General features: G+C 49.8%; 1 protein-coding gene across 1 annotated transcript in view; it reads left to right on the top strand.

The window, feature by feature from the left end:
* PLXDC2 (plexin domain containing 2) overlaps positions 1 to 24,147 on the top strand; it is a 1,457,706-nt gene that overhangs the window by 1,313,250 nt on the left and 120,309 nt on the right. Inside the window, exon 10 of the mRNA XM_085630822.1 lies at positions 14,713 to 14,773. Coding sequence (XP_085486948.1) covers positions 14,713 to 14,773 — 61 coding nt within the window. The remainder of the gene's footprint in view (positions 1 to 14,712; positions 14,774 to 24,147) is intronic.

Genomic DNA, 24,147 nt, shown 5'->3' with positions numbered 1-24,147 from the left:
TCCAGGTCAGAAAGTTGTATTTGGGTGGACTAGGTCAGCTCTCCATGGCGGGCTGTCAGAGGTCTGTTGGTGAGCAGTAGACGTGAGTCGTGTAGGGTGTCTACCCAGGTCATACTATAGCTGGTCAAGTCAGTGGTAAGTGGCATGTAACAAACCCTTCCCCCTCCCCCCTCTCACATCAGCAGCCCAAACCTGCCATGTCGCAATCCCCCATAAACCCCTCCCCAATCCCTCTTGCCTCCTGCTCCCAACAGGGAAGGGCGAAGGCAGGGTCGAATAAACATTCAAACAAAACACTATGGGGGTTCCCCAAGTGGGTAGCATCGAGAGGGAGAACCAATAACCCCTTGTAGAGGTGAGGGCGCTCGGGGGATATGGAAAGTAAGACTCATCTGTTCCCTTGTGAGTGAAGGCCTGGAGCATGTACGGGGGAAATGCAATACCTCCCACCCGGCCTGCCAGTTTCAATCAATCAATCAGGAGTTTATAAAGCGTGCTACTCACCCGCAAGGGTCTCAAGACACTGGGGGGGGCAGCTCCGGATCAGTCGAAGAGCTAACTCTTGAGGTCCTTCCTCAACGTGTGCACGGTCGGGGAGCATCTGATGTTCACGGGTAGCTCGATCCAGGTCTTGGCTGCGATGTGGGAGAAGGCTCTCCCGGCTGTTCTTTTTCTGCGGATGCGGGGGACCTCAGCCAAGGTGAGTTCGGTGGAGCGTAGGTTCCGATTGGGTACGTGGAAGGAAATTCTCTTGTTGAGGTATTTGGGTCCGATGTTGATAAGGGATTTGTAGGCATGGGTGAGGAGTTTGAAAGGGACCCTTTTCTCGACAGGGAGCCAGTGAAGGTCTCGTAGGTGTTGGGTCATGTGTTCGTGGCGAGGTGTTCCGAGGATGAGTCTGGCCACGGCATTCTGGATGGTTTGGAGTCTGTGTAGTAGAGTTCTGTTGATTCTGGCGTATAGGGCTTTCTGCAGTCGGGGAGATCCACTTGAAGGTCTTGCAGGGGATGCGCAGGCAGTTGAAACTGGTGGAGGCAACGGCGTTGATCTGGCAATTCATGGAGAGGGAGGAGTCGAGGATGATGCTGAGGTTTAGTGCGTGGTCTGTCAGAGTGGGGGGATTTCCGAGGCGGGGCCACCAGGTGTCTAGTCCCAGGCAGAGGTGTGGGGTCCAAGGATGAGGACCTTGGTCTTCTCTGAGTTGAGTTTCAAGCAGCTGTCCTTCATCCAGTCTGCCACATTCTTCATTCCTTCCTGGAAACAGAGTCTGGTGTCTTTGGGGTTCTTCGTGAGTGAGGGGATGAGCTGGGTGTCATCAGCGTAGGATACAATGCTGTGTCCATGCTGTCTAATGATGGATGCGAGGGGGGCCATGTAGATGTTGAAGAGCTTGGGGCTGAGTAATGATCCTTGGGGTACTCTGCAGTTGATGTTGGTGGGTGCGGAGAGGAAGGGAGGGAGTCTGATCCTCTGGGTTCTGCTGGAGAGAAAGGATTGGATCCAGTCGAGGGTGGCTCCTTGTATGCCCGTGTTGTGAAGTGTGGCTGCAAGAGTGCGTTGTAAAAACGGTGTAGAAGGCTGCGGAGAGGTCTAGATGAGGGCTGCAGTGTGTCCCTGGTCTAGTAGCCTGCAGATGTCGTCCGTGGCGGCAAGGAGGGTGGTCTCGGTGCTGTGGTTGTTGCGGAATCCAGACTGGGAGGTGTCTAGGATGGAGTTCTCTTCGATGAAGGTTTTCAGCTGGGCGTTCATAAGTCTCTTGGTGACTTTGGCCGCGAAGGGGAGGAGAGAGATGGATCGGTAGATTTTCAGGTCAGTTGGGTCGGCAGTGGGTTTCTTGAGGAGGGGTTTAACCTCTGCCCGCTTCCAGTCGTCTGGGAAGATGCCGGACCTGAAGGAGGCGTTGATGCTGAGTCCTAGTTCGGGTGCGATGGTGGTGGTGGCCCTCTGGAATATGTGCGGTGGGCAGGGGCCCGTTGGGACTCCTGGTGGCAATGATGTGTTTGGCGGTGGCGGGTTCCCAGGCCATGATGGTTGGCTTGTCGGCGGCCTTGAGGGGGGTTGTTTTCCATCGTCGGTTCGTTGAAGTTGCCGTAGAGGGCCTTGATCTTCAGGTGGAAGTATGAGCTGAGCTTGTTGCAGAGTTCCTGGGAAGGTGTGATGTTGTTGGATTCGCTGGGGAGTTTTGAGAACTGTTGTATGACGTTGAACAACTCCTTGGCGTTGGTTGCGTTCAGGTCCCCGATTAGAATGTAGTCCATGAAGGTGATAGCATGGGGTGTGGTGAGCTCAGCGATGGTGGTTGCGGATGGGGTGCGAGGTCCCGGCAGTCTGTAGATGAGGGTCCCACATAGCCTGGTTCTGGGGCTGGTCTGGATCTGGAAGTTGAGGAGTTCCATGTTGGAGTGGGGGTCGCTCGTGCTTGAGGTGGTAAGTCGGAGGGGGTTTTTGTGTGTTATGGCGAATCCTCCTCCTGGGCAGTGGAGGCAGTCCTTTCTCTGGATTTTGTAGCCGTCAGGTATGGCAGTGGCGATGTTGGGCCGGAGGAGGCATTGGTCCAAGTTTCTGTGAAGAAGGTGACGTCGGGCGAAAGGGTGTCGATCAGGTCCCAGATGTCTATGGTGTGTCGGTGAAGGGCGCGCACGTTGAGGAGGATGCATGTCAGGGTTTTAGAGTTGGGATCGTCAGGCGGTACTTCAGCGGTAGTGGGGGTGGTGTTGATGGTGAAAGCTCTGCAGCAGGATAGACACAAGAATGGTCCCTGGGTGGTGTTTGGCGAGGATCTTACGCAGTCGGCATGTCTTCCGGGGTTGAGTGCGTGGAGGGTGTTTGAGTTGTAGTGGTGAGGCCTTAGAGAACCAGGGTTCCTGGCACTGGTCGTGGTCGGGTTGCGGATGGGCGCAGATGGGCTTGCCTTAGGCGAGCTAGCAGCGGCCGCCATTTGAAGGGGAGGGGGAGGGACGTGCAGCTAAGGCCTGTGATTGTCCCAGTGCTTAAGCAAAGAGGGGACAGTACTCCCAACGTTCATAAATGATGATAAGGGCAATAGTCTCAGAGCTGAGAGGAGACATAATTCTACATACGACGTGCCGCCACCTCCATTTGATTTGTTGGGGGGGAGTGCGCCCCTCGGTCTCTCTGGGCAGGGTCTTGATGAAGTCGTGGACGTGCTGCGGATTGGTGAAGAAGTGTTGTTTCCCCAGATGAGTGACTTTTAAGCACGCTGGATATAACATGGCGTAAGCAATGTTCATTTGTTGCAGCTTTTTCTTCACAGGAATGAAATTGCGGCGTCCCTCTTGAACGGCCATTGTAAAATCCGGATATAGGGAGATCTTGCTGCCTTCAGAGAGAACCTTTCCTCGCTCCCTGGTTAAGCGGAGTGCAGTGTCCCGGTCTCTATAGTTGAGTAGCTTCGCCACGATGGGGTGGGGCAGGGCTCCAGGGACTGGGCAAGGGGCCAGAGACTGATGCGCTCTCTCAATGATGAGAACCGTAGAGAAGGCTTCTCTCCCAAAGGTGGTGGTCAGCATGCGTTCCACAAACTCTTCCATTTTGCTCGTAGCTGTGGACTCAGGCACACCTAGGATCCGCAGGTTGTTCCGCCGCAAGCGGGATTCAAGGTCTTAGTTTTTTTGCAGCTATGACCTTCAGGACTTTTCCATATCTAGCTTTCTGTCTGCAGTTGATGTAGAGGTGTCCTCCAGGTCTGAGATGCGGCGCTCCATCTCCTTGATGCGTTCCTCATGTCTCTCGCTTTTGTGGGTGAGAGCATCCATATGAGCTTCATAGCGTCCATTTTGCTCTCTATGGAGGATAGGCTAGATTGGATGGCCAATAGCAGCGCTTTTAGGTCCTCAGTGGACAGTTGTTGTCCAGGGGCAGAGGCGCCAGACTGGTCCCCTTCCATGTCTGCTCGTGTCCTCGTGAATTTGCGAGCGGCGAAGTTCAGTTTGGGTTGTTTGCCATCAACGCGCCCCATGGTGGCAAGCGCAGCGCGATGTGAGGGCGGGCGAGTGAGTGCGCCTCCGGGATTGTTCGCCGGCACGATGAGAAGGAGGATATGGTTCGCCTCGTGACCAAGAAATGGAGCGGAGACAGTCTCGCACCATTAGGAGTCTGGAGCGGGCCCAGCGGTCAGACGGCACAGAGGTTCTCGGGTCACGGTGTGCCCAGGCAGTGGAGGCGGCTGCGTCCCCGTATATCCGTCTTGAGTGGGGAGGCAGAGCAGGTGTTGTTGCCTTGCAGCCCCCAGGGCAGCCGTCCCCCTAATTGTCGGGGTCTCCTCAGCCTGTCAGGTGTCAAGGGCAGTACGGTGGGGGAGGTCGGGGGAGAGAGGTACCAAAGGCTGGCCTCAATTGGTGTCCTGAAGTGCAATGTCCCAGGATTTTCTCTTGGAGAGGGCTGGAGTCCCTGTGAGAGTGGTTGGCAGTGGGATCAGTGCAGGCCAGGTTTACAGCCCAGGCAGACAGGTGCAAGCTGGCGGTAGTGACGGAATCGGGGCCCACCCCACAGTTATAGTCTCTCAGACTGGTCACATAGACTCAGGCATGTCGTGTGAAAGTCTTGGGCGGCCCAGACCAGGCACAGGTCCGCTAGGCCGCGGCAATCAATTGCGGCCTCCGCACGTTATCAGCGGCCTCCGGTGTGCTGGAGGATGGCGGCGTTGCAGGGTTCTAGCGTGGGGGCAGCGCGGCTACCCCTTGCAGCGGAGGCGGAGAGGGGGCAAGGGTGATGGTGGCAGGCAGAGTGCGTATTGGCCCTAGGGCGCACACACCGGTGGAAGGCGTGTGAGTCTCTCCTGTCCTCGGAAGCCACTGCACAGCCAGCGAGGCCTCAGGCGATCCCTCTCAGCCTCCGGGGGCTCCAGACAGCGGCAGGAGCTGGGACAGCTGCAGCGAAGGTGAGGCAGGCCAGCCCGGCAGACTAGGGGCAGGAGGGACAGGCCCCAGGCAGCGATGGTGGCACGAGTCTCCTCGCAGGTGGCTCCACCTCAGCAGGCCCCCTCCGGGAGCCCGGTCACAGGAGCGGCCGCTCAAGTCGCAGCGCCACTGGAGCCAGGAGGCGAGCACCATGTCCCCTGGTGTAACAGTCAGCTCCGCAGTTTCAGGCAATTTCCTAGGCGTAAGCAGTCCAGAGAGGCAGCCAACCGCAGAAGGAGGCAGATCGGCAGGCCCTGTCCTGGCGTGCCCAGACCACAGCGCTGATGTTCATCGGATTAAGGGGCGGTGGCAGCTGCCATTTTAGGCCAGCCAGGCCTCCCCATCGTCGTGTCGGCACTCGGGAAATCAGGCTGGAGGTGGGAAGAATTGTAGCATCAGCTAGTGGCCTCCGCTTCACAACGATGTCATTTTGGGCAGTGTGGGGCAGAGCAGGATATCTGGCGGATGGTGCCCCAAGCAGCAGGAGCCTCATGTGAGTGCGGCCATCTTGCTTGGCGCCCTCTAGCACCCCCCTGCCATTGCAGTGCCTGCGTGCAGTTTTTTAAACTGCCATGTGGTTCTGACAAGTGCACTCACTTGCCAGACCTTACCCTTCCCTTTCTATGCACCTGAGACACCCCTATGGTAGGTCTAGGGTACCCCCGGACAGGGTGCAGTGCATGTGAAAGGTAACACATGTACTAAGGTGTGTGCCATGTCCTGGCAGTGAAATAATCTCCATTTCGTTTTTCACTGTTGAAAGGCCATCTTGCCCATAGTGGGGGTGGTGTTGATGGTGAAAGCTCTGCAGCAGGATAGACACAAGAATGGTCCCTGGGTGGTGTTTGGCGAGGATCTTACGCAGTCGGCATGTCTTCCGGGGTTGAGTGCGTGGAGGGTGTTTGAGTTGTAGTGGTGAGGCCTTAGAGAACCAGCGTTCCTGGCACTGGTCGTGGTCGGGTTGCGGATGGGCGCAGATGGGCTTGCCTTAGGCGAGCTAGCAGCGGCCGCCATTTGAAGGGGAGGGGGAGGGACGTGCAGCTAAGGCCTGTGATTGTCCCAGTGCTTAAGCAAAGAGGGGACAGTACTCCCAACGTTCATAAATGATGATAAGGGCAATAGTCTCAGAGCTGAGAGGAGACATAATTCTACATACGACGTGCCGCCACCTCCATTTGATTTGTTGGGGGGGAGTGCGCCCCTCGGTCTCTCTGGGCAGGGTCTTGATGAAGTCGTGGACGTGCTGCGGATTGGTGAAGAAGTGTTGTTTCGCCAGATGAGTGACTTTTAAGCACGCTGGATATAACATGGCGTAAGCAATGTTCATTTGTTGCAGCTTTTTCTTCACAGGAATGAAATTGCGGTGTCCCTCTTGAACGGCCATTGTAAAATCCGGATATAGGGAGATCTTGCTGCCTTCAGAGAGAACCTTTCCTCGCTCCCTGGTTAAGCGGAGTGCAGTGTCCCGGTCTCTATAGTTGAGTAGCTTCGCCACGATGGGGTGGGGCAGGGCTCCAGGGACTGGGCAAGGGGCCAGAGACTGATGCGCTCTCTCAATGATGAGAACCGTAGAGAAGGCTTCTCTCCCAAAGGTGGTGGTCAGCATGCGTTCCACAAACTCTTCCATTTTGCTCGTAGCTGTGGACTCCGGCACACCTAGGATCCGCAGGTTGTTCCGCCGCAAGCGGGATTCAAGGTCTTCGTTTTTTTGCAGCTATGACCTTCAGGACTTTTCCATATCTAGCTTTCTGTCTGCAGTTGATGTAGAGGTGTCCTCCAGGTCTGAGATGCGGCGCTCCATCTCCTTGATGCGTTCCTAATGTCTCTCGCTTTTGTGGGTGCGAGCATCCATATGAGCTTCATAGCGTCCATTTTGCTCTCTATGGAGGATAGGCTAGATTGGATGGCCAATAGCAGCGCTTTTAGGTCCTCAGTGGACAGTTGTTGTCCAGGGGCAGAGGCGCCAGACTGGTCCCCTTCCATGTCTGCTCGTGTCCTCGTGAATTTGCGAGCGGCGAAGTTCAGTTTGGGTTGTTTGCCATCAACGCGCCCCATGGTGGCAAGCGCAGCGCGATGTGAGGGCGGGCGAGTGAGTGCGCCTCCGGGATTGTTCGCCGGCGCGATGAGAAGGAGGATATGGTTCGCCTCGTGACCAAGAAATGGAGCGGAGACAGTCTCGCACCATTAGGAGTCTGGAGCGGGCCCAGCGGTCAGACGGCACAGAGGTTCTCGGGTCACGGTGTGCCCAGGCAGTGGAGGCGGCTGCGTCCCCGTATATCCGTCTTGAGTGGGGAGGCAGAGCAGGTGTTGTTGCCTTGCAGCCCCCAGGGCAGCCGTCCCCCTAATTGTCGGGGTCTCCTCAGCCTGTCAGGTGTCAAGGGCAGTACGGTGGGGGAGGTCGGGGGAGAGAGGTACCAAAGGCTGGCCTCAATTGGTGTCCTGAAGTGCAATGTCCCAGGATTTTCTCTTGGAGAGGGCTGGAGTCCCTGTGAGAGTGGTTGGCAGTGGGATCAGTGCAGGCCAGGTTTACAGCCCAGGCAGACAGGTGCAAGCTGGCGGTAGTGACGGAATCGGGGCCCACCCCACAGTTATAGTCTCTCAGACTGGTCACATAGACTCAGGCATGTCGTGTGAAAGTCTTGGGCGGCCCAGACCAGGCACAGGTCCGCTAGGCCGCGGCAATCAATTGCGGCCTCCGCACGTTATCAGCGGCCTCCAGTGTGCTGGAGGATGGCGGCGTTGCAGGGTCCTAGCGTGGGGGCAGCGCGGCTACCCCTTGCAGCGGAGGCGGAGAGGGGGCAAGGGTGATGGCGGCAGGCAGAGTGCGTATTGGCCCTAGGGCGCACACACGGGTGGAAGGCGTGTGAGTCTCTCCTGTCCTCGGAAGCCACTGCACAGCCAGCGAGGCCTCAGGCGATCCCTCTCAGCCTCCGGGGGCTCCAGACAGTGGCAGGAGCTGGGACAGCTGCAGCGAAGGTGAGGCAGGCCAGCCCGGCAGACTAGGGGCAGGAGGGACAGGCCCCAGGCAGCGATGGTGGCACGAGTCTCCTCGCAGGTGGCTCCACCTCAGCAGGCCCCCTCCGGGAGCCCGGTCACAGGAGCGGCCGCTCAAGTCGCAGCGCCACTGGAGCCAGGAGGCGAGCGCCATGTCCCCTGGTGTAACAGTCAGCTCCGCAGTTTCAGGCAATTTCCTAGGCGTAAGCAGTCCAGAGAGGCAGCCAACCGCAGAAGGAGGCAGATCGGCAGGCCCTGTCCTGGCGTGCCCAGACCACAGCGCTGATGTTCGTCGGATTAAGGGGCGGTGGCAGCTGCCATTTTAGGCCACCCAGGCCTCCCCATCGTCGTGTCGGCACTCGGGAAATCAGGCTGGAGGTGGGAAGAATTGTAGCATCAGCTAGTGGCCTCCGCTTCAACGGCACTGCAATGGCACCCCCCTGCCATTGCAGTGCCTGCGTGCAGTTTTTTAAACTGCCATGTGGTTCTGACAAGTGCACTCACTTGCCAGACCTTACCCTTCCCTTTCTATGCACCTGAGACACCCCTATGGTAGGTCTAGGGTACCCCCGGACAGGGTGCAGTGCATGTGAAAGGTAACACATGTACTAAGGTGTGTGCTATGTCCTGACAGTGAAATAATCTCCATTTCGTTTTTCACTGTTGAAAGGCCATCTTGCCCATAGGACAGAATGGAGAGGCTGGGTAATATGTGTTCCAGCCTATCTTCCCAAAGGCTTGAGATGTAAAGGTGAAGTTTAGTATGCCTGAACTCACAATGTAATAACACATCTTTTTATGAAGGTGGTTTTTGCATTGTGTGTTTAGAAGCCACTCTTTTAGAAGTGGCTGTGTTTTTGTGCTCTAATATTTCTGTGTGTCTCTGTCTGGCTGTGGATTGACTGTCTGGATTTGAAAGCGATAGGATCTGAGGAATGTCTTGACCCAGGGGAGGAGGGGAGACAGCAACAGGCTGACCTGCATCTGGAGTGTAGGGGGAGGAGAAGCCCCTAGAGGTGAAGAGGCCTGGGTTGCTGCTATAAAACAATTGTCCCATCTCCTGCTGAGTGCTTGAGAATCCAGAACCCCACTAATCAAAGGAAGAAAGGTGTCACTGGCAGGGAGGCACCCATAAACTGGTTTGAACAGGGGTCAGTGGCCCCTGAGCACACAGACTTCAAAGCCATTAAGGGGTATAACTATGAGAGCTAAAGCCCCTGAACTTTGGAGAATGGCTTGATCAAGTGTGAACAAGACTCGATCAAGTGTGAACAAGACTCGAGCTACTTCGTGGTCAAGAGGACCTTTGCTATGGAAGAAACACCTGAAGAGACTGAAGGATAGGAATGACCCTTGCTGTGTGTTCTGGGGCTGGCCTGCAGTTTGCTGTTTTAACCAAGGAAAGGCTAAAGGGACTTTGCTGTGTGCTGTGTCCCCCTGCTTGAATGGACTTTGCTGTGTGCTGTGTCCTGAAGTAACTTATCCCCAAGGGCCCGAGGTGAGCTGGCTCCCTGTTGCGAAAACACAGGAACACAAAAGTTTCCATGAGAGTTTCAGCGGTGCTGTGTGTGTGTGCTTGTTGCAGCCCGAGACCCTCGTAAGGCATGCCCTGTGATTGTGGGCACCTGGAGTTTAAGCAAGGATCAGTGACGAGGTGTGCATGTACTTTGTGCAGCCTGAACCCCTTTGTTAGGATTTCCCAGTGATCGTGTGCACTGGAATGCAAGTGAGTCTCATCAACACTGTGTGAGTTTGCATTGGGCACCGTGAGAACATCATGAGGATTCACCTTGTTATCGCATGCACCGGAATCCAAGTGAGTCTCATCGGCACTGTGTGCGTGTGCACAGTGAGACATTCGTGAGGATTTGCCTTGTTATCATGTGCACCTGAATCCAAGTGAGACTCATCGATACTGTGTGTGGGTGCGTTGTGCACCGTGAGACCTTTGTGAGGATTTGCCTTGTTATCGTGTGCACCGGAGTTTAAGTGAGTCTCAGCGACGCTGTGTGCGTTTTCTTCAAGCAGCCTGACACAGTCGTGTGGAGTGCCCAGTGACTGTGCACCCAAAGCTCATGGAAGTTGTGTGCGTGTGCCCTTTGGCAGCCTGAGATCTTCGTAACTGTAGTGGCCAGGACCGGCAGCCCCGAAGGAACTGAGCCGCCGGCCAAAGCCTGCCATTGCCAATTCACAAAGATTGCACTTGCGGCTCAGCCGCTAGACGAGGAGAGGAGAGTGAGTTCATGCCCCCCAGGTAACGTGTGTCGACTCCTGGGGCAGGGCGCAGGCTCGGAGTGAGACGCTCTCGGCCTGTCTCTCAGTCCGGCAACACAAGCCTCTGCTTCGGCTCGTATTGTGGCCCGTATTGGCAAGGGAGTGACAGTACAGGGGCCTTAGTGCGGAGCTGCACTTTTTGATTACATCGTACCTGTGTTGGGAGCAACTTTTGAGAGGCTGACTGCAAGTCAGAAGGAGAGGCGGAGAGTCGCCTAAGGCACAGTGATCAGTGCCTCAGTGTATTACGCATTATTCCATTTCTGTATAACGAGTACTTGACTGTCGTATTACAGATTGCATCATTTCTGCATAACTGAGTACTTGATTAGAGTATTACGCAATGCATTATTTCTGCGTAACAAACTACCTGATTAGTGTATAACGCATGGCATTATATCTGCATAACAAACTACTGATTGTTGTATGACGCATTGCATTGTTTCTGCATAACGAACTACCTGATTAGCGTATTGCAGATTGCATTATTCCTGCATAACAAATTACCTGATTATTGTATTACGCATTGCCTTATTTCTGCATAACGACGTACCTAGTGGTTGTATAACGCATTGCATTATTTTTACCTTGCAAAGTGCCTGATTGTTGCGTTACACATTGCATTCTTTTTACATTGCAGAGTATCTGATTGCTGCATTACGCCTTACAGTATTTTTACATTGCAAAATTGCCTGATTCTAGCATTACAAACTGTATAACATGATATTAGGATTACAGGACAATGTTTAGAAGTGCTCATTAATACCGCTAGACCTTACAAGGGCTGGCTGGCCAAACAACTGGCCAGGAGAAATAGTACACAACCTCATGTGTTGGATTTACATTGTGTGGTCTTATCGTATATCTTTTTATATAAAGTTTATAGTCGTTTTTTTAAAACTCTAGTGGAGTCTATTTGTGGTGTCATCATTGGGTTGTTGTGAGCATGGTTGCAAATACTTTACACATTTGCCTTGAAGTTAAGCCTGGCTGCTCGTGCCAAGCTACCAATGGGGTGAGCGGGGCTATCTCAGAAGGTGACCTTCCTTTCCCTGATGTTGGAGCGCGGGTCCCTACTTGGCCTAAGGTACCTACCTCAGCCAACCAGGTATCCCAGGTCTAACAGAACTTTACATTAACTTATAAGTCCCTAGTGCAGTGGCACTACCTCTGCCAGGGCCTGTAACTTAAAGGCTACTAGTGGGCCTGCAGCACTGATTTTACCACCCATTTAAGAAGTCTTTAAACATGTCTCAGGCCTGCCATTGCAGTCTGTGTCTGCAGTTTTGAACTGCCATGTCAACTTGGCAAAATAAACCTTTTGCCAGGCCCAAAACTTCCTTTTGTAATACATATAAGCCATCACTAGGGTAGGGCCTGGACAATCCATAGGGCAAGGTGCAGTGTATTTAAAAAGTAGGACATGTACATTTAAGGTTACACATCCTGGTAATGCTAAACTCTTAAATTTGTTTATCGCTACTGTAAAGCATACCTCTCCCATAGGATAACATTGTAGTTTCCTTAGTAGATTTAATGCGTAATAATATCCAAATGGGAGCACGTAACCAGTTTATGTTTGGTATCTCTGGAATTGTAATGTACAATCCTCACTGATGGTAAATTAAATTGCAATTCAGAAAAATGCCTCTTTTATAGGGTTGATTTTGTATTCTTCCTTAGCCATTTAGTGCCTGCAGCTTGTCACTGGGTAACTGGCCTAAATGTAGTTATCAGCTGGGTTTTGTGCATTCCTCCTAGACAGCCACACACAGTAGAGAGCTTAGGTATGCCTGCATTCGCTATCACTGGAAGAATGGGAGGTCGGAATTGGGCACAGCCCTACTTACACATGAGTAGGCGATGTCCTGCCTCCACACAAATGGCTGCACACCTACTGCAGTTAGTCTACAGACAGGGCAGGGAAGGCAGGAAACCTGTACACTTCAAAGGGAAACATCTAGAAATTTCTCCAACTTCAAAGGACGCACCAGGTATAAATATTGGACCTCAGACACCAAATCTTCAGTATACTTCTGGACTTCTGGAGACTCTTCCTGGAAGAAGGACTGCTGTACTGGTGAAAGGACTGCCACTCGGCTAAACTGCTGCTATAAAGAATTGCTGCCCTACTGTACTGACCTGCTGCTCTCCAGCCTGGGGGATAAGGACTGAACCTTCATCTGTGGAACCCAGGACCCCAAAGTGACTCCAAAGGCTAGTTGGCTGGCCCTCTGACTAGAGCCTCAGGGACAGAAAGCTCCCAGAACCTTGAATCCAGCTCCTGGGCTCTGCCATCTGTGAGTCCTACCCTGCCAAGGGGGGCCACCTCAGTCCTGGACCCTGGGAAGTGCACCTGAAGGTTCTCTGCCAACCCCTCTGTGGATCCAGCAAAACCGACACATCTCCTTTGCTGTGCGGCTCAACCCCATGCAGAATAAAGGCATCACCGCTGCTGCAAGGATTCTCCCAGTGCAAGGACACCACACCAACCTCACAGCTCCATCAGAAGTGCAGTTGCATGCCGCCTCCCCGACGCAGGCCCTCGCATCGCAAATCTTTCATCGACAGCACCAACGATTTTTGCATCACATCCTCGCAGATCCTCGGGACTAACAAATACCCTCAACCGCCAACTTATCCTTCACAATGAACTTTGCATCGCAAGTCCTCGTCAAAGAGCTCCTCAAAGACCATATAGGACCTCACATTACAGCTTCGTAGCTCCTTAGAATGCCCTCCAGCCATTGTTCTTTGCTGGCAACTCCCCTCACGCTCCCCAGAGTACTGCAAAAAATCCTTTTGCATTTGGAACTAATAGAAAACAATAACTACTTGTCATTCTGTCTCTGGATTTTCACATGGAAATCTAGACACTGTACACTACTTTCTCGCCTTTTAAGTTCTTACGAGAAAAAATAAAGTCCAGTTCCAGTTCCGTTTCAAAATTTAGAGGATAACTGTATTATACTTAACTTGCAAGTAAATGGAACAGCACTTTTCGGCGGCAAATTGCGTGATGAAATATTACCAGTTTGCTGTGAAAAACTACATCGGGCTGATGATCATGCAGTAAATGTATGCTAAGCAGAAAATCATGAGAACAAACGATTAGACAAGAAGTATGATATGAGCAAGACTTTGCCCCTTACAACAAACTTTGCACACCCGTAAAATGTCATATGTATCTCACTTATCTGCGTAAAGTATGTGTATCTGTTTTTCCGAAACCTGCAATGCAGGGATGCTTGCTTTCTGCTTATTTTCTGGCATATGTTTTACAGGAAGTTTTGTGGACACAGCCTTAGAGTGCAGAGATGTTGATAAGTTTATCATATAAACATTGCTAATTAATCACTTTAGGAGCTCCCTAAGAATCCATCGCCAGCTAATGAGTTTTCATTTTCAGATCCACCTTGACAGCACATCTGTCGACAAGACCAATTATTACCAATGCTTTAAAATGTACTTACAGTGGCCTTTGGCTGAACCCAGCGAACCGAACTTCCTCACGTCATGCTATTGGCCGTCTGATGTATCATTCCGTCTCATTAGAGAGCTTGCAATGCACATGGGATTAATTTAGGTCTCAAAAGTGCATGTAAACATCACACATTAAATTAATTGTCTTCTATACGTATTGTAGTGTTTCACTTCTTAATTGTAGCAGGCCTTTCAAATTTTAATGAGGAGTTGTGTGTGCCACACATATATGCACTCACATTGACTAAGGGCGCATATTCCAGCTGTTTAACCTAAAACGGGGCAGATTTACGCGCCCCTTGCGACACTTTTACGCCGCTGTTGCGTCACTTTTGTGACGCAGCAGCGGTGTAAACAATGCGCCACTATGTGACATATTTACAACGTGACTCATCTAGTGAGATGCGTCACGCTGTAAAGCCCTGCGCTACATTATATCTGCGTCAGGTATAATGTATGCAGGGTGGGCGTTCCGTTGCAAGGAAGCCCCGTAAAAGTGACGCAGTGAAATCTACAAGATTTCACTGAGTCACTTTTACGTCCCAGCTGCGTCAACTCCTTACGCCTGCTTGAAGCAGGCATAAGGAATGACGCAGCTTATAAGGTATAGGGCACCCATGAGCAGTGCTGGAGTTGCATTGCCCTTGCGACACAACTCCACAACTGCGTCACCCTTACGAAGACAGATGCATCACGCATCTGTCTATCCATTGTAAATGCGGCGCATCCATGGTGGCGCAAGGGGCTTTCTGAGTCATGCAAAATAGCTGGCTGCGCCAGTTATTGTAAATCTGGCCCAACATTCTTTGCAAAGTGGCTAGGTGTGGTTGCATATAGTAAAGCATCGAGTATCATGCATACACGAGCATGCACACATGCAGATTTCATGCATTAGCACGTGAAGCCATGTCTGTGTGTTTCACCAATGGCAGTTCAATGTTGAAATCCACACAGATGTCAAAGGCAATGTTCAACTGACTATTGATCTGCAGTTATTTTAAAGTTCTTGACCATATTTTCTTCCCTATGTTTGACCTTGAAGGTGCTCCAGCGGATTTGATCGGCACAGGCAAGATTGGGTGGACAGTGATTGCCCTGAAGAGGTAAGAATGAGAATAAAACATCAATAAACGTCTGTATATTAAAATAACTGTGGATTCCTGAACTGTTTGACATTTGGTTGCTCATAATTTCTCTCGCTATTGCAAGGTTGTTCAAGGCCTGCTCTTTTATTGCCACATTTGAAAGGGGGTTGGTGAGTTGGCGGCTGTTGTGAGAGAGTAGGATTGAAGACAATGCATGGCAGCTGCAGGAGCCAGTACTCAGAGCTCACTGATGCCAACGTTTTGTGAATCCAGGCTCCAAAAAGGGTAGACACAGTCACGATACAAACTAAGGCGGCTGCCAGCACTCCCTTGCAAGTCTGAGCTGCAAAAAAGACCTGTTTGCTGCAGGTGACTGTCTAGTTCTGAGGGTGGCAAACAGATGCCCCCAGGAGTCTATCTTAATGTGTGCTTCCCAGGCCCTTAGCGTTTCACTGTTCACACGTGTGTCAGACTGGACAGAGAGATGTCTCCCCTTCAGTAGTGAAACAGCAGTGAAACCAATGGAGTTGAAACTAAACAAGGGCAAGAGTCCTTATGGTAAATGCGAGACTCTTGGCTTAACCAGCGTATGGGATTTAACTGTTAGCAATCTGGAGTAAAAAAACAACCTGGTCAAAACAAGCACTCAGCTGCGGTTATTGCTTGAGGATAAGGATACCCTGTCTCAAGGCAAACATGGTTGGAAGACTTTTCACAGCTACACCAGGCTGAAACCCCAGGGCTCCCTAAGACAACCCTGTACCTGCACTTGTATGTCATTCATTTTCACTGTAACACTCCGCTCTCATCCCTATAAGCTGCACTTAATATTCTCCTAATATTTATATTGGGTCATTATGGAAACATAAGCGATAAGGCACCTTTGCCACAGTAGCTGCACACTACTGATTCAATGACACTGCATCTGCACTTTATAGTGCTAAAATCTACCGTTATATTCTCCGGCCCCCAGAAGCATCTCGTCATACCATTTCCTAATTTACCATCTATATTTGAATCCTTAATAAGTAAAACCCCCAAGGGCACCTTTGCTGCAGCACTCATAAATTACTGCTTCAATGCTACTGAAATTCATCTCTTGCACTTTCTGGTTACATAGACCTTAACATCGTTTTTTAGGTCGAGCCTAGCGTTGCAGTTCATACGCTGCCCGCTTTGCGAGTCATGCAGTATTCAGTATGGCATGGAAGCTCTGTGGATGCTCCGCCCACTCTCCGCCCATCTTTTTCCTTGGCTTTTCTCTTAAATGCTGCCTTCCAATTGGGTGTAGGCTTGTTAGTCCCTCCTATGACAGCCATGTCATCATTTGTGTCCTTACATGGCCCCTTTACTTCAGCACTTTTTTTTCCCCATGCTCTCCCCTCCCGCAGTCTGTGCCTTCTTACCCACCCCCCGCTCCCGCAGTCCTTGCCTTCTCACCCCCCGTTCGTGCCTTCCACACTACCAGTTTGCAATACAATACGTCTAATGTAAATGCGAGTCCTATTGCATTGCCAATGCTTGTTATTGTTAATTGTGGTGAGCAAGAGTGAGTTTCTCTCAGCGTCCGCACTGTGCCACAAGCTAAACTGTTGAGCACACCCGGTTTATACACTTAAATGCTTCCTTATGAAATCAGTTTGAACAAAATATAACTTATTATAAGTGCCCGCTCTCAACCCATTAAGGCAGATTTTTTTCACGCCCTATTCCCAACAGAATCGAGCAGTTTACTGCGGAGCATACCCTCCCCTCCCCCCCGAACCGACACTCAATGACCATGAACACAAACATGTTACAGCAAACAAATGATGGACGGAATGCTGACAATGCAAACATTCTCCCCCAGTCAAAAGATCTGGGTTAGATCCATCGTTCTTTTTCCCACTACGCCACCCCAGTTTGGACCCAGCCATATGCAAATCAGTCTTGACCCTGTGCCTCATGGGAATAGTCCAGACTGAACTGCCAGGCCAGGTCCTCCCTGGACCAGAAACAAGCATCCTGGGACCGGTTTCAGGGTATGTCACTCTTGTTGAGCCAGGCTAGCTTGAATCCAGTGGCACAGTGAGCAAGGGACTCACGTTGGGGCATATCTATCCACCTTAGGGCGAAAAGTGTTACAGCAAACAAATGATGGACAGAATGCTGACAATGCAAACGTTCTCCCCCAGTGAAAAGATCTGGGTTAGATCCATCTTTCTTTTGCCCACTATGCCACCCCAGTTTGGACCCAGCCACATGCAAATAAGTCTTGACCCTGTGCCTCATGGGAACAGTCCAGAACGAACTGCCAGGCCCGGTCCTCCCTGGACCGGAAAGAAGCATCCTGGGACCGGTTTCAGTGTATGTCATCCTTCTTCGCCAGGCTAGCTTAAATCCAGTGGTACAGTGAGCAAGGAACTCACGTCTGGGCATACCCATCCCACTTAGGGTGAAAAGTGTTACAGCAAACAAATGATGGACGGAATGCTGACAATGCAAACATTCTCCCCCAGTGAAAAGATCTGGGTTAGTTCCATCTTTCTTTTGCCCACTATGCCACCCCAGTTTGGACCCAGCTATATGCAAATCAGTCTTGACCCTGTGCCTCATGGGAACAGTCCAGACCGAACTGCCAGACCAGGTCCTCCCTGGACCGGAAACAAGCATCCTGGGACCGGTTTCAGGGTATGTGTTAGACCTGGCATCTTTTGGCGTGGTTACCCCTGACTTTTTGCCTCTACCTCCTGTATTTTTGATGCTATGCTGGAAGTCGTTTTTACTGGTATAGATGCTTTGGGCACTTTGCCACTGCTAATCAGCGTCAAAGTGCAAGTGCTCCCTAGGGAAATTGTGATGTAATTAGCTATACATGTTTGGCATATTTGTTCTACCTGCAAGGCCCTAGTAAAGTGCACTGAGAGTGCCAGGGCTGGTAGTACAAATGCTACTAGTGGGCTGCAGCACTGATTCTGCCACCCACAGGAGTAGCGCTAAAATGATGTCTTAGGCCTGCTTGCAGTGCCTATGTGCAGTCCAGGACTGCCATGTCGACCTGGCCAGTGCAACCACTGACCAGGCCTTATCCTTCCCTTTCTGTACATGTAAGGCATCCCTATGGTGTCCCTAGGTACCCCCCTGGGCTGGGTGCAGTGTATCTGAAAGGTAGGGCATGTACTGAGGTGTGTAACATGCTCTGGTAGTGAATTACGGCCATTGTCGTTTTTCACTGCTAGGAGGCTATCTTGCCCATAGGACAGAATGGGGGAGGCTGTTTACATGCCTATCTTCCCCTAAAGGCAAGATAGAAAATCCAAGTTTGGTATCTTTGTGTTCAGAATTTAATTATACATCTTTTTAGAAAGATGGTTTTTAAATTCACTGTGTGAGAATAGCACTTTTTAGAAAGTAGCTATTCTCCTGTTTAACCTTCCTGTGTGCCTGTGTGCAGATTGGCTGACTGGTGTCATATGATGGGCTAGATGGCTCCAGGAGTCTGGATGAGTCAGCAGCAGGGTGAATAGGGAGATCTGCTCTAGATGGGTGGGAGGAGTAGCCCCTGGGTTTTGAATAGGGCTGCCTCTGCCAGCACAATGCTGGCTCCACTACCTGCTGGCCAGGCTGAGGACTCTGCCTCTGCCAGCACAAAGAAGGCTCCACCTCCTGCTGGGCGTCCAACGACCCTGCCCCTCACTCTGAAAGGAACCAGGTGCTCCAGGGCAGAGCACACCCAGGAACCGGTTTGAGCAGGGGAATCCCCCCACTGGAACAAAGAGAGACAAAGACTTTGAGGGGTATAAGAAGAGGACCCCAGACACCTAAACTTTAGATCACTGTGGAACTAAGAAGGAACCTCTGCCAAGGAGAAAGCTGGAAGGAACTGAAGAGGAGAAGACTGCCTGCTTGCTGTTTTGCTTTGCTTCCAAGGAGAGGAGAAGGACTCTGTTGTGTCCCCTTCTTTAAATTCTGATCTCCAAGGGCCTGAGGAGAGCTGGCTCCCTGTTAAGAAGTCCCAGGAACTAAAGGACTTCACCACCAGCTCCCCTGGAACTCTGCTGAGGGAGTTCTGACCTGCCTTGGAGTGCTTGCCTAGTCTTGGGGCCTCAGGAGGTTGTTTTGCTGTGTTTGGGAGCTGGAAAGCGTGAACAACAGTAACTGGTACCCATCGCATCATCCGTTTGAGGGTCGCATCATCTGGTTGCGAGTCGCAAGATCGAGAGTGCGAGAAGAATTTCATTGCGGCGTCATCGCAGCACCCGGAGTCCCCGCATCGCCGAGTGCAACGAGCATCGTCCCGGTGCGTGAAGATTCCTGACACTGCGAAGGTTGTCGCAGAACCAGTTTGCGGGCCGCACCACTGCCGGTGCGTGAAAGTATCCAGTCTCTGCGTGCGTCGACGCAGAGTCCCGTCCCGTGGCGCATCGCTAGCTTGAATCCAGTGGCACAGTGAACAAGGGACTCACGTCTGGGCATACCATCAAGGCTGATTTGCATATGGCCAAGTCTAAATTGGGGTGACATGGTGAGCAAAAGAATGATGGATTTAACCCAGATCTTTTGACTGGGGGTGAATATTTTGATTTGTTCTGCATTCTGTCCATCAATTGTGTGTCTTTTGCTTTCTCGCCATAAGTGCGCCAAGTATGCCCAGACGTGGGTCCCGGACTCACTGTGCCACTGGAATCAAGCTATCCTGGCTGAAGAGGGGTGAAACCCCAAAACCGGTCCTAGGATGCTTGTTTCCGGTCCAGGGAGGACCTGGCTTGGCAGTTCTGGCTGGACTGTTCCCATGAGGCACAGGGTCAAAACTGATTTGCATATTGCCAGGTCTAAACTGGGGTGGCATGGTGAGCAAAAGAATGATGGATTTAACCCACATCTTTTGACTGGGGGTGAATGTTTTGATTTGTTCTGCATTCCATCCATCAATTGTCTGTCTTTTGCATGAACACAAACAGCCCAACAAACTAAGCGTCGCATATCATGATAAAAAAGGTTGTTAGACGCAGAAAGGGACTTTTTTTAAGCACCAAAGAACGAATCACTTCCTTCCATGTGAATTCCACAAGTGTTTAGGAAATAAAAGTACATAAAAGTTTATATTTTAAACCCCCATAAAGCTGCTCACACAAAAATAATAAAACCGTTTGCTTTAGTAGGAGACAGACTAACAAACAGCAGTGACGTTCGGTTTCCAAAACTATCTAGATAAGAAACATTCTGTCACTACTCAAACACGCACCCTCCCCATCACAACCATTTCAAACCGAAGCAAGGAGATACAGACATCTATAGGTGGAGGGGGAGGAGACTGACGGAGCTTCCTCATCGGCCAATACGAGTGAGAAAAACAAGATGACGGCTAAGCCTCTATTTCACACGAGTGGCTTTTGGAGGGCTCCCTTCACCGGTGGCCTTCATTAAAGGTCATTCGCACGGCTGTGGCGTTCTGCGAACTCTAGCGGAAGGCAAGGGCGGAGCCGCTGTCGTTTTCTTTTATCATTTTGTCTTCATTTGAAATCTGAGCTGGGAGTCTGCAAAGACTTATAAACCTTTATATCCATGAACAAGTCATATTAATTGTAATGACTGGCATGGACACAACAAGGTTACACATTATGTCTCAATTTCCAAATGTAAGTAGCCGATCCCGTCCAGGTTTTTACCGTTTCATGCTGGAACTTGTAGTCCTGTTAAGTACATTATAAAAATAGAATTGCGAGTTCCAGATTAAAAACTAACGGGCATATCATAAACGGCCAGCGATAATTATCGCTGGCCGTGTGTATCGTGCAAAATCCTAACGCCGCCTATCGCCGGATTCGGTTAACGCACTATCAGCAACGCGCATCGCTGAGGCAATAGCAATCCTGGAAATAACGGCGATAGGCATCAATATCGCTGGATTACCTGCGATCAAAAACTGCTCTAGAGAAAAACATTGCTGATAGGGAGATGTGGATTTAGCATAACAGTCCACCTCCCATGATACACATGGCTAACACGGAAAATTAGTAGCCGATTAGCACTAGTTTTAGTGTCACTAGGCCGGTTAGCGATTTGATTGATGATAGGGAGAACACCTGATAGCGATTAATATCGCTGTAGTTCACACGGGAACGCCTACCTAGCATCTCATTAGCGATGCGAGGCAATAAGATTATGGGCGCTAAGGCATGGATTCACGCGTTAGCGTGTCCATGCTGATAGGGTGTTAACATTATCGCTGCTTTTCGCCCATAAACGGACACAAAAGCAGCGATAATGTTAATGCCTGCTCTTGATGATATGCCCCCAAATCTGGATTGGATGAGATAGTCAGGCAAAGAACGGGAAAACTTGAGTGCCCCAGTTGCAATGAACTCCAAAGCAAGCAAGGGAAATGCCCCCTCCTCACCCCATCCTTTGATGCATATCTGTCAAGTTTCACAGGTCGATGAATGACTAGCTTTCCAGTGAGGGTTTCATCTTTGCATCCTGTGACTTACAGTGTTGGTTTTATATTGGGATACATATAAAACCAGACTACAAGTTCTAGAATGCAAATGAGTAACATGGCCTGGAGGAGCTAGTCACACATGGACTCAGAAAACTTGGCAGGGCTGTTTGTGGTAAAACCTGCCTATTACTGGGGTGCAGAGAGCCACTCCCACTCTGGGCCCCAGTGCCAGGGCCCCTGCACCATTATTGATATCTAAGCCCTTGGTGACTTGAAATACACGTTTAGAAGGGACGACCGCCCAGGTGTGTGACGGTTTCATCACTCATACATTGGTGTTTTACTAGCATGCCTGTCAAATGACAGCCTCTCATGTTAGTCACTTTCTGTCAGTCCAGGTATTTAAAGCGACAACATTATGCATTCTGGGCCTTGCAGGCCATACAAATAATGACAATTGAAACTAAATGCTCCAGCATGCTTAATGCTTCTGAATGCTAATGTGGCACTAACTAAACATTATCCTCATGACACAAGCAAGTTAACTTTGGAAGTATTCTATGGCTATTAGCAAAGATACTTGTCAGTGCTGTGAGGTAAAGAAGAATGAAAATCCCATCTAATATATTCAAGTCATTCTTGTTTCCCCGACCCTTTTTTACATCAATTTCTAAGGGGAAAATGTGGCGACCCTTTTTGTAAAAGCTCTCTTATTTTAAGTTGAGTGTCATTCTGTTGTTCACGCGCACACCACTCTTTTAATTCTGCTCAGCAGCATTCTACCGGAAGAGCAGCGCCTCTAAGGGGTTAATCATCCTCAGAGTGTTGTGATTTGGCGATGGGAAGTGTAGAAAATCAATCTGAAGCCGCATTCTTTGTCCTTAAAACAAGGTTGTAATTTCATCCTCCTAAACCCAACCACCATTTAGGTATGAAAAGTGAGGATTGCTCAACGCCTTTAGAGGTGAAATCTGAAGTCAGAGGTTTGTGGTCAGTGAGTGCAATAAAAACAAGCATTTGCAATGCAATAGGTCTCGCATTTACGAGAGTTTGAGCTATTGACATTGCAACTGACAATGCCTTTTATTTATGTTTGCGTTTTTGAAACATAAATATAAGGCATTGTCATTTATAACGGCAGTAGCTTAAACTCGCGTAAACCCGAAACCTATTGCATTGCAAATGCTTGTTTAACGTAGATATGTATCCACTGGGACCCGCATTCACACTTGGAAATAGGCCCCTTCTTTAGGGCGCAAGCTTGAAGCCCCTTCCGGCCGCCGATCCATCAGGCTCTCTAGAGCAGGAAGGGTGCAACTCTCCATAAGACATCTCAATCAAATGAGTGTCTTGCTGTGAGGATGGACCTGTTTTAATGTTTATTACTTACTGTGCACACTTTATGAATTGTACTAATGCTTTATTGTGCAAGGTGTTGCAATGGTTTTTTAACGAATCAGGCAATAACGATTATTATTATTATTATGGTAAATAAGAGATTATGTGATTGGTAAATCCGCCTTACATCCTGCCACCACAAACATAGAATTCTCAAAGGAACAAACTGAACCTGAATACAGGACTTCTGATAATCCGTATCCCTAACAGCAACGTCTGTGAATTGATGACCAATCCCTCTCCCACAAATAGGGGACATTGGTTTTAATTAGATGGAATTTAGCAAGGGATGATTAACTGGAATAGAATAGGAGAGGGTGTGAAGCACTGGGAATGAATAGAACCAAGGGAATTCTCTTCATGATGAAGGGCAATAAAATAGGACTCGGAACAAGGTCACTAAACTGTCTAATTCCCCAGATGTCAAAGGTAGAGAGACGGTCAATTTGTGGCAGCAGAAACAGGCTAGTACCTAAACGCCATACTGAAAAAAACTGCTGAAACATTGCCCCTCTGTGGCTGTGCCTTTTTATGGGTCAGTCACTGATTGCTAATTGCTTTCAAATGCTTTGTACCATAAAATCAGAATTTCTTTACCATCCACTTCCAGTTCCCTGCATGGTGTTAGTACATATGGATGCCCATATCCATTTGGCTCTTCTACTTTGTATGCCTGGTATACTCTATTCACATTTCCCCATACTATGTATGCAAACTAACAAAAACAGAACACCTCACTTATGTATAGGTAAAAGTTTAGTGTAGGTTTGGAATAAAGTACTGAATACTGTACCTTCCCCTTGTGTGTTTTGGAGCATGTTATATTCGTCTCCTCACAACAATTACAGGTATCACATCTGACAGACATCTCTTTTTTCATCCTCATATCATGGTGTGAAATATTGAGGTGTATTATTTTGATGGCAGCCAAGAGAATATCTACATATGTTTAGTCAATGCAAAAAGCATAAGAAAACAAAATGCCTTCTACTATCAGGATAATTTTGCATAGTATAAAACTACATACTACCATGATAGTTTCAAATAACACAAAGAGCTTCTTGAATGAGTGCTAGAGAAACTCTAATTATATGTACGGCATCTATACATTGCTCCAACATGTGGTGATAAACATGCCTCCTCCCAAGTTGACTCTTGTGCCTTGTGCAATGAATGAGTCTCTGTCATATCTGGAATAGGATCATACACTCTGTTTTTCCTTTGTGCATAAAGTTTCCATCTATGCTGTTCTTCTTACTGCAGCATTGAATTGACATAATGGAGAGATACGCCATTGGTCTCTTCAGCCGCCTTTGTTGCGGGTCTAGTAAATGTTTGAGCACAGAAGATAGGTTGGGGTACTAAATGGTGCATCAGACATTTTGACTTACACATTGATAATCATTTTTGTTTGAGTTGTATTAGCAAGATGAAACTCAAAAGCTGCCTACAAGAAAAGTTAAGTGCAGTCCATCCTATTCTAATTATTCCTTTCCTGTTCTTTTGTCTCTTGGACTTCCCTGAGTAGAGTGCACACATTGTTCCACCAGAAGATGTTCCTCAGGTTTTGCAT

The sequence above is a fragment of the Triturus cristatus genome, chromosome 10 (genome assembly GCF_964204655.1).
Source record: "Triturus cristatus chromosome 10, aTriCri1.1, whole genome shotgun sequence".
Taxonomy (NCBI): Eukaryota; Metazoa; Chordata; class Amphibia; order Caudata; family Salamandridae; genus Triturus; species Triturus cristatus.
This window is presented reverse-complemented; position numbering and strand designations above follow the sequence as displayed.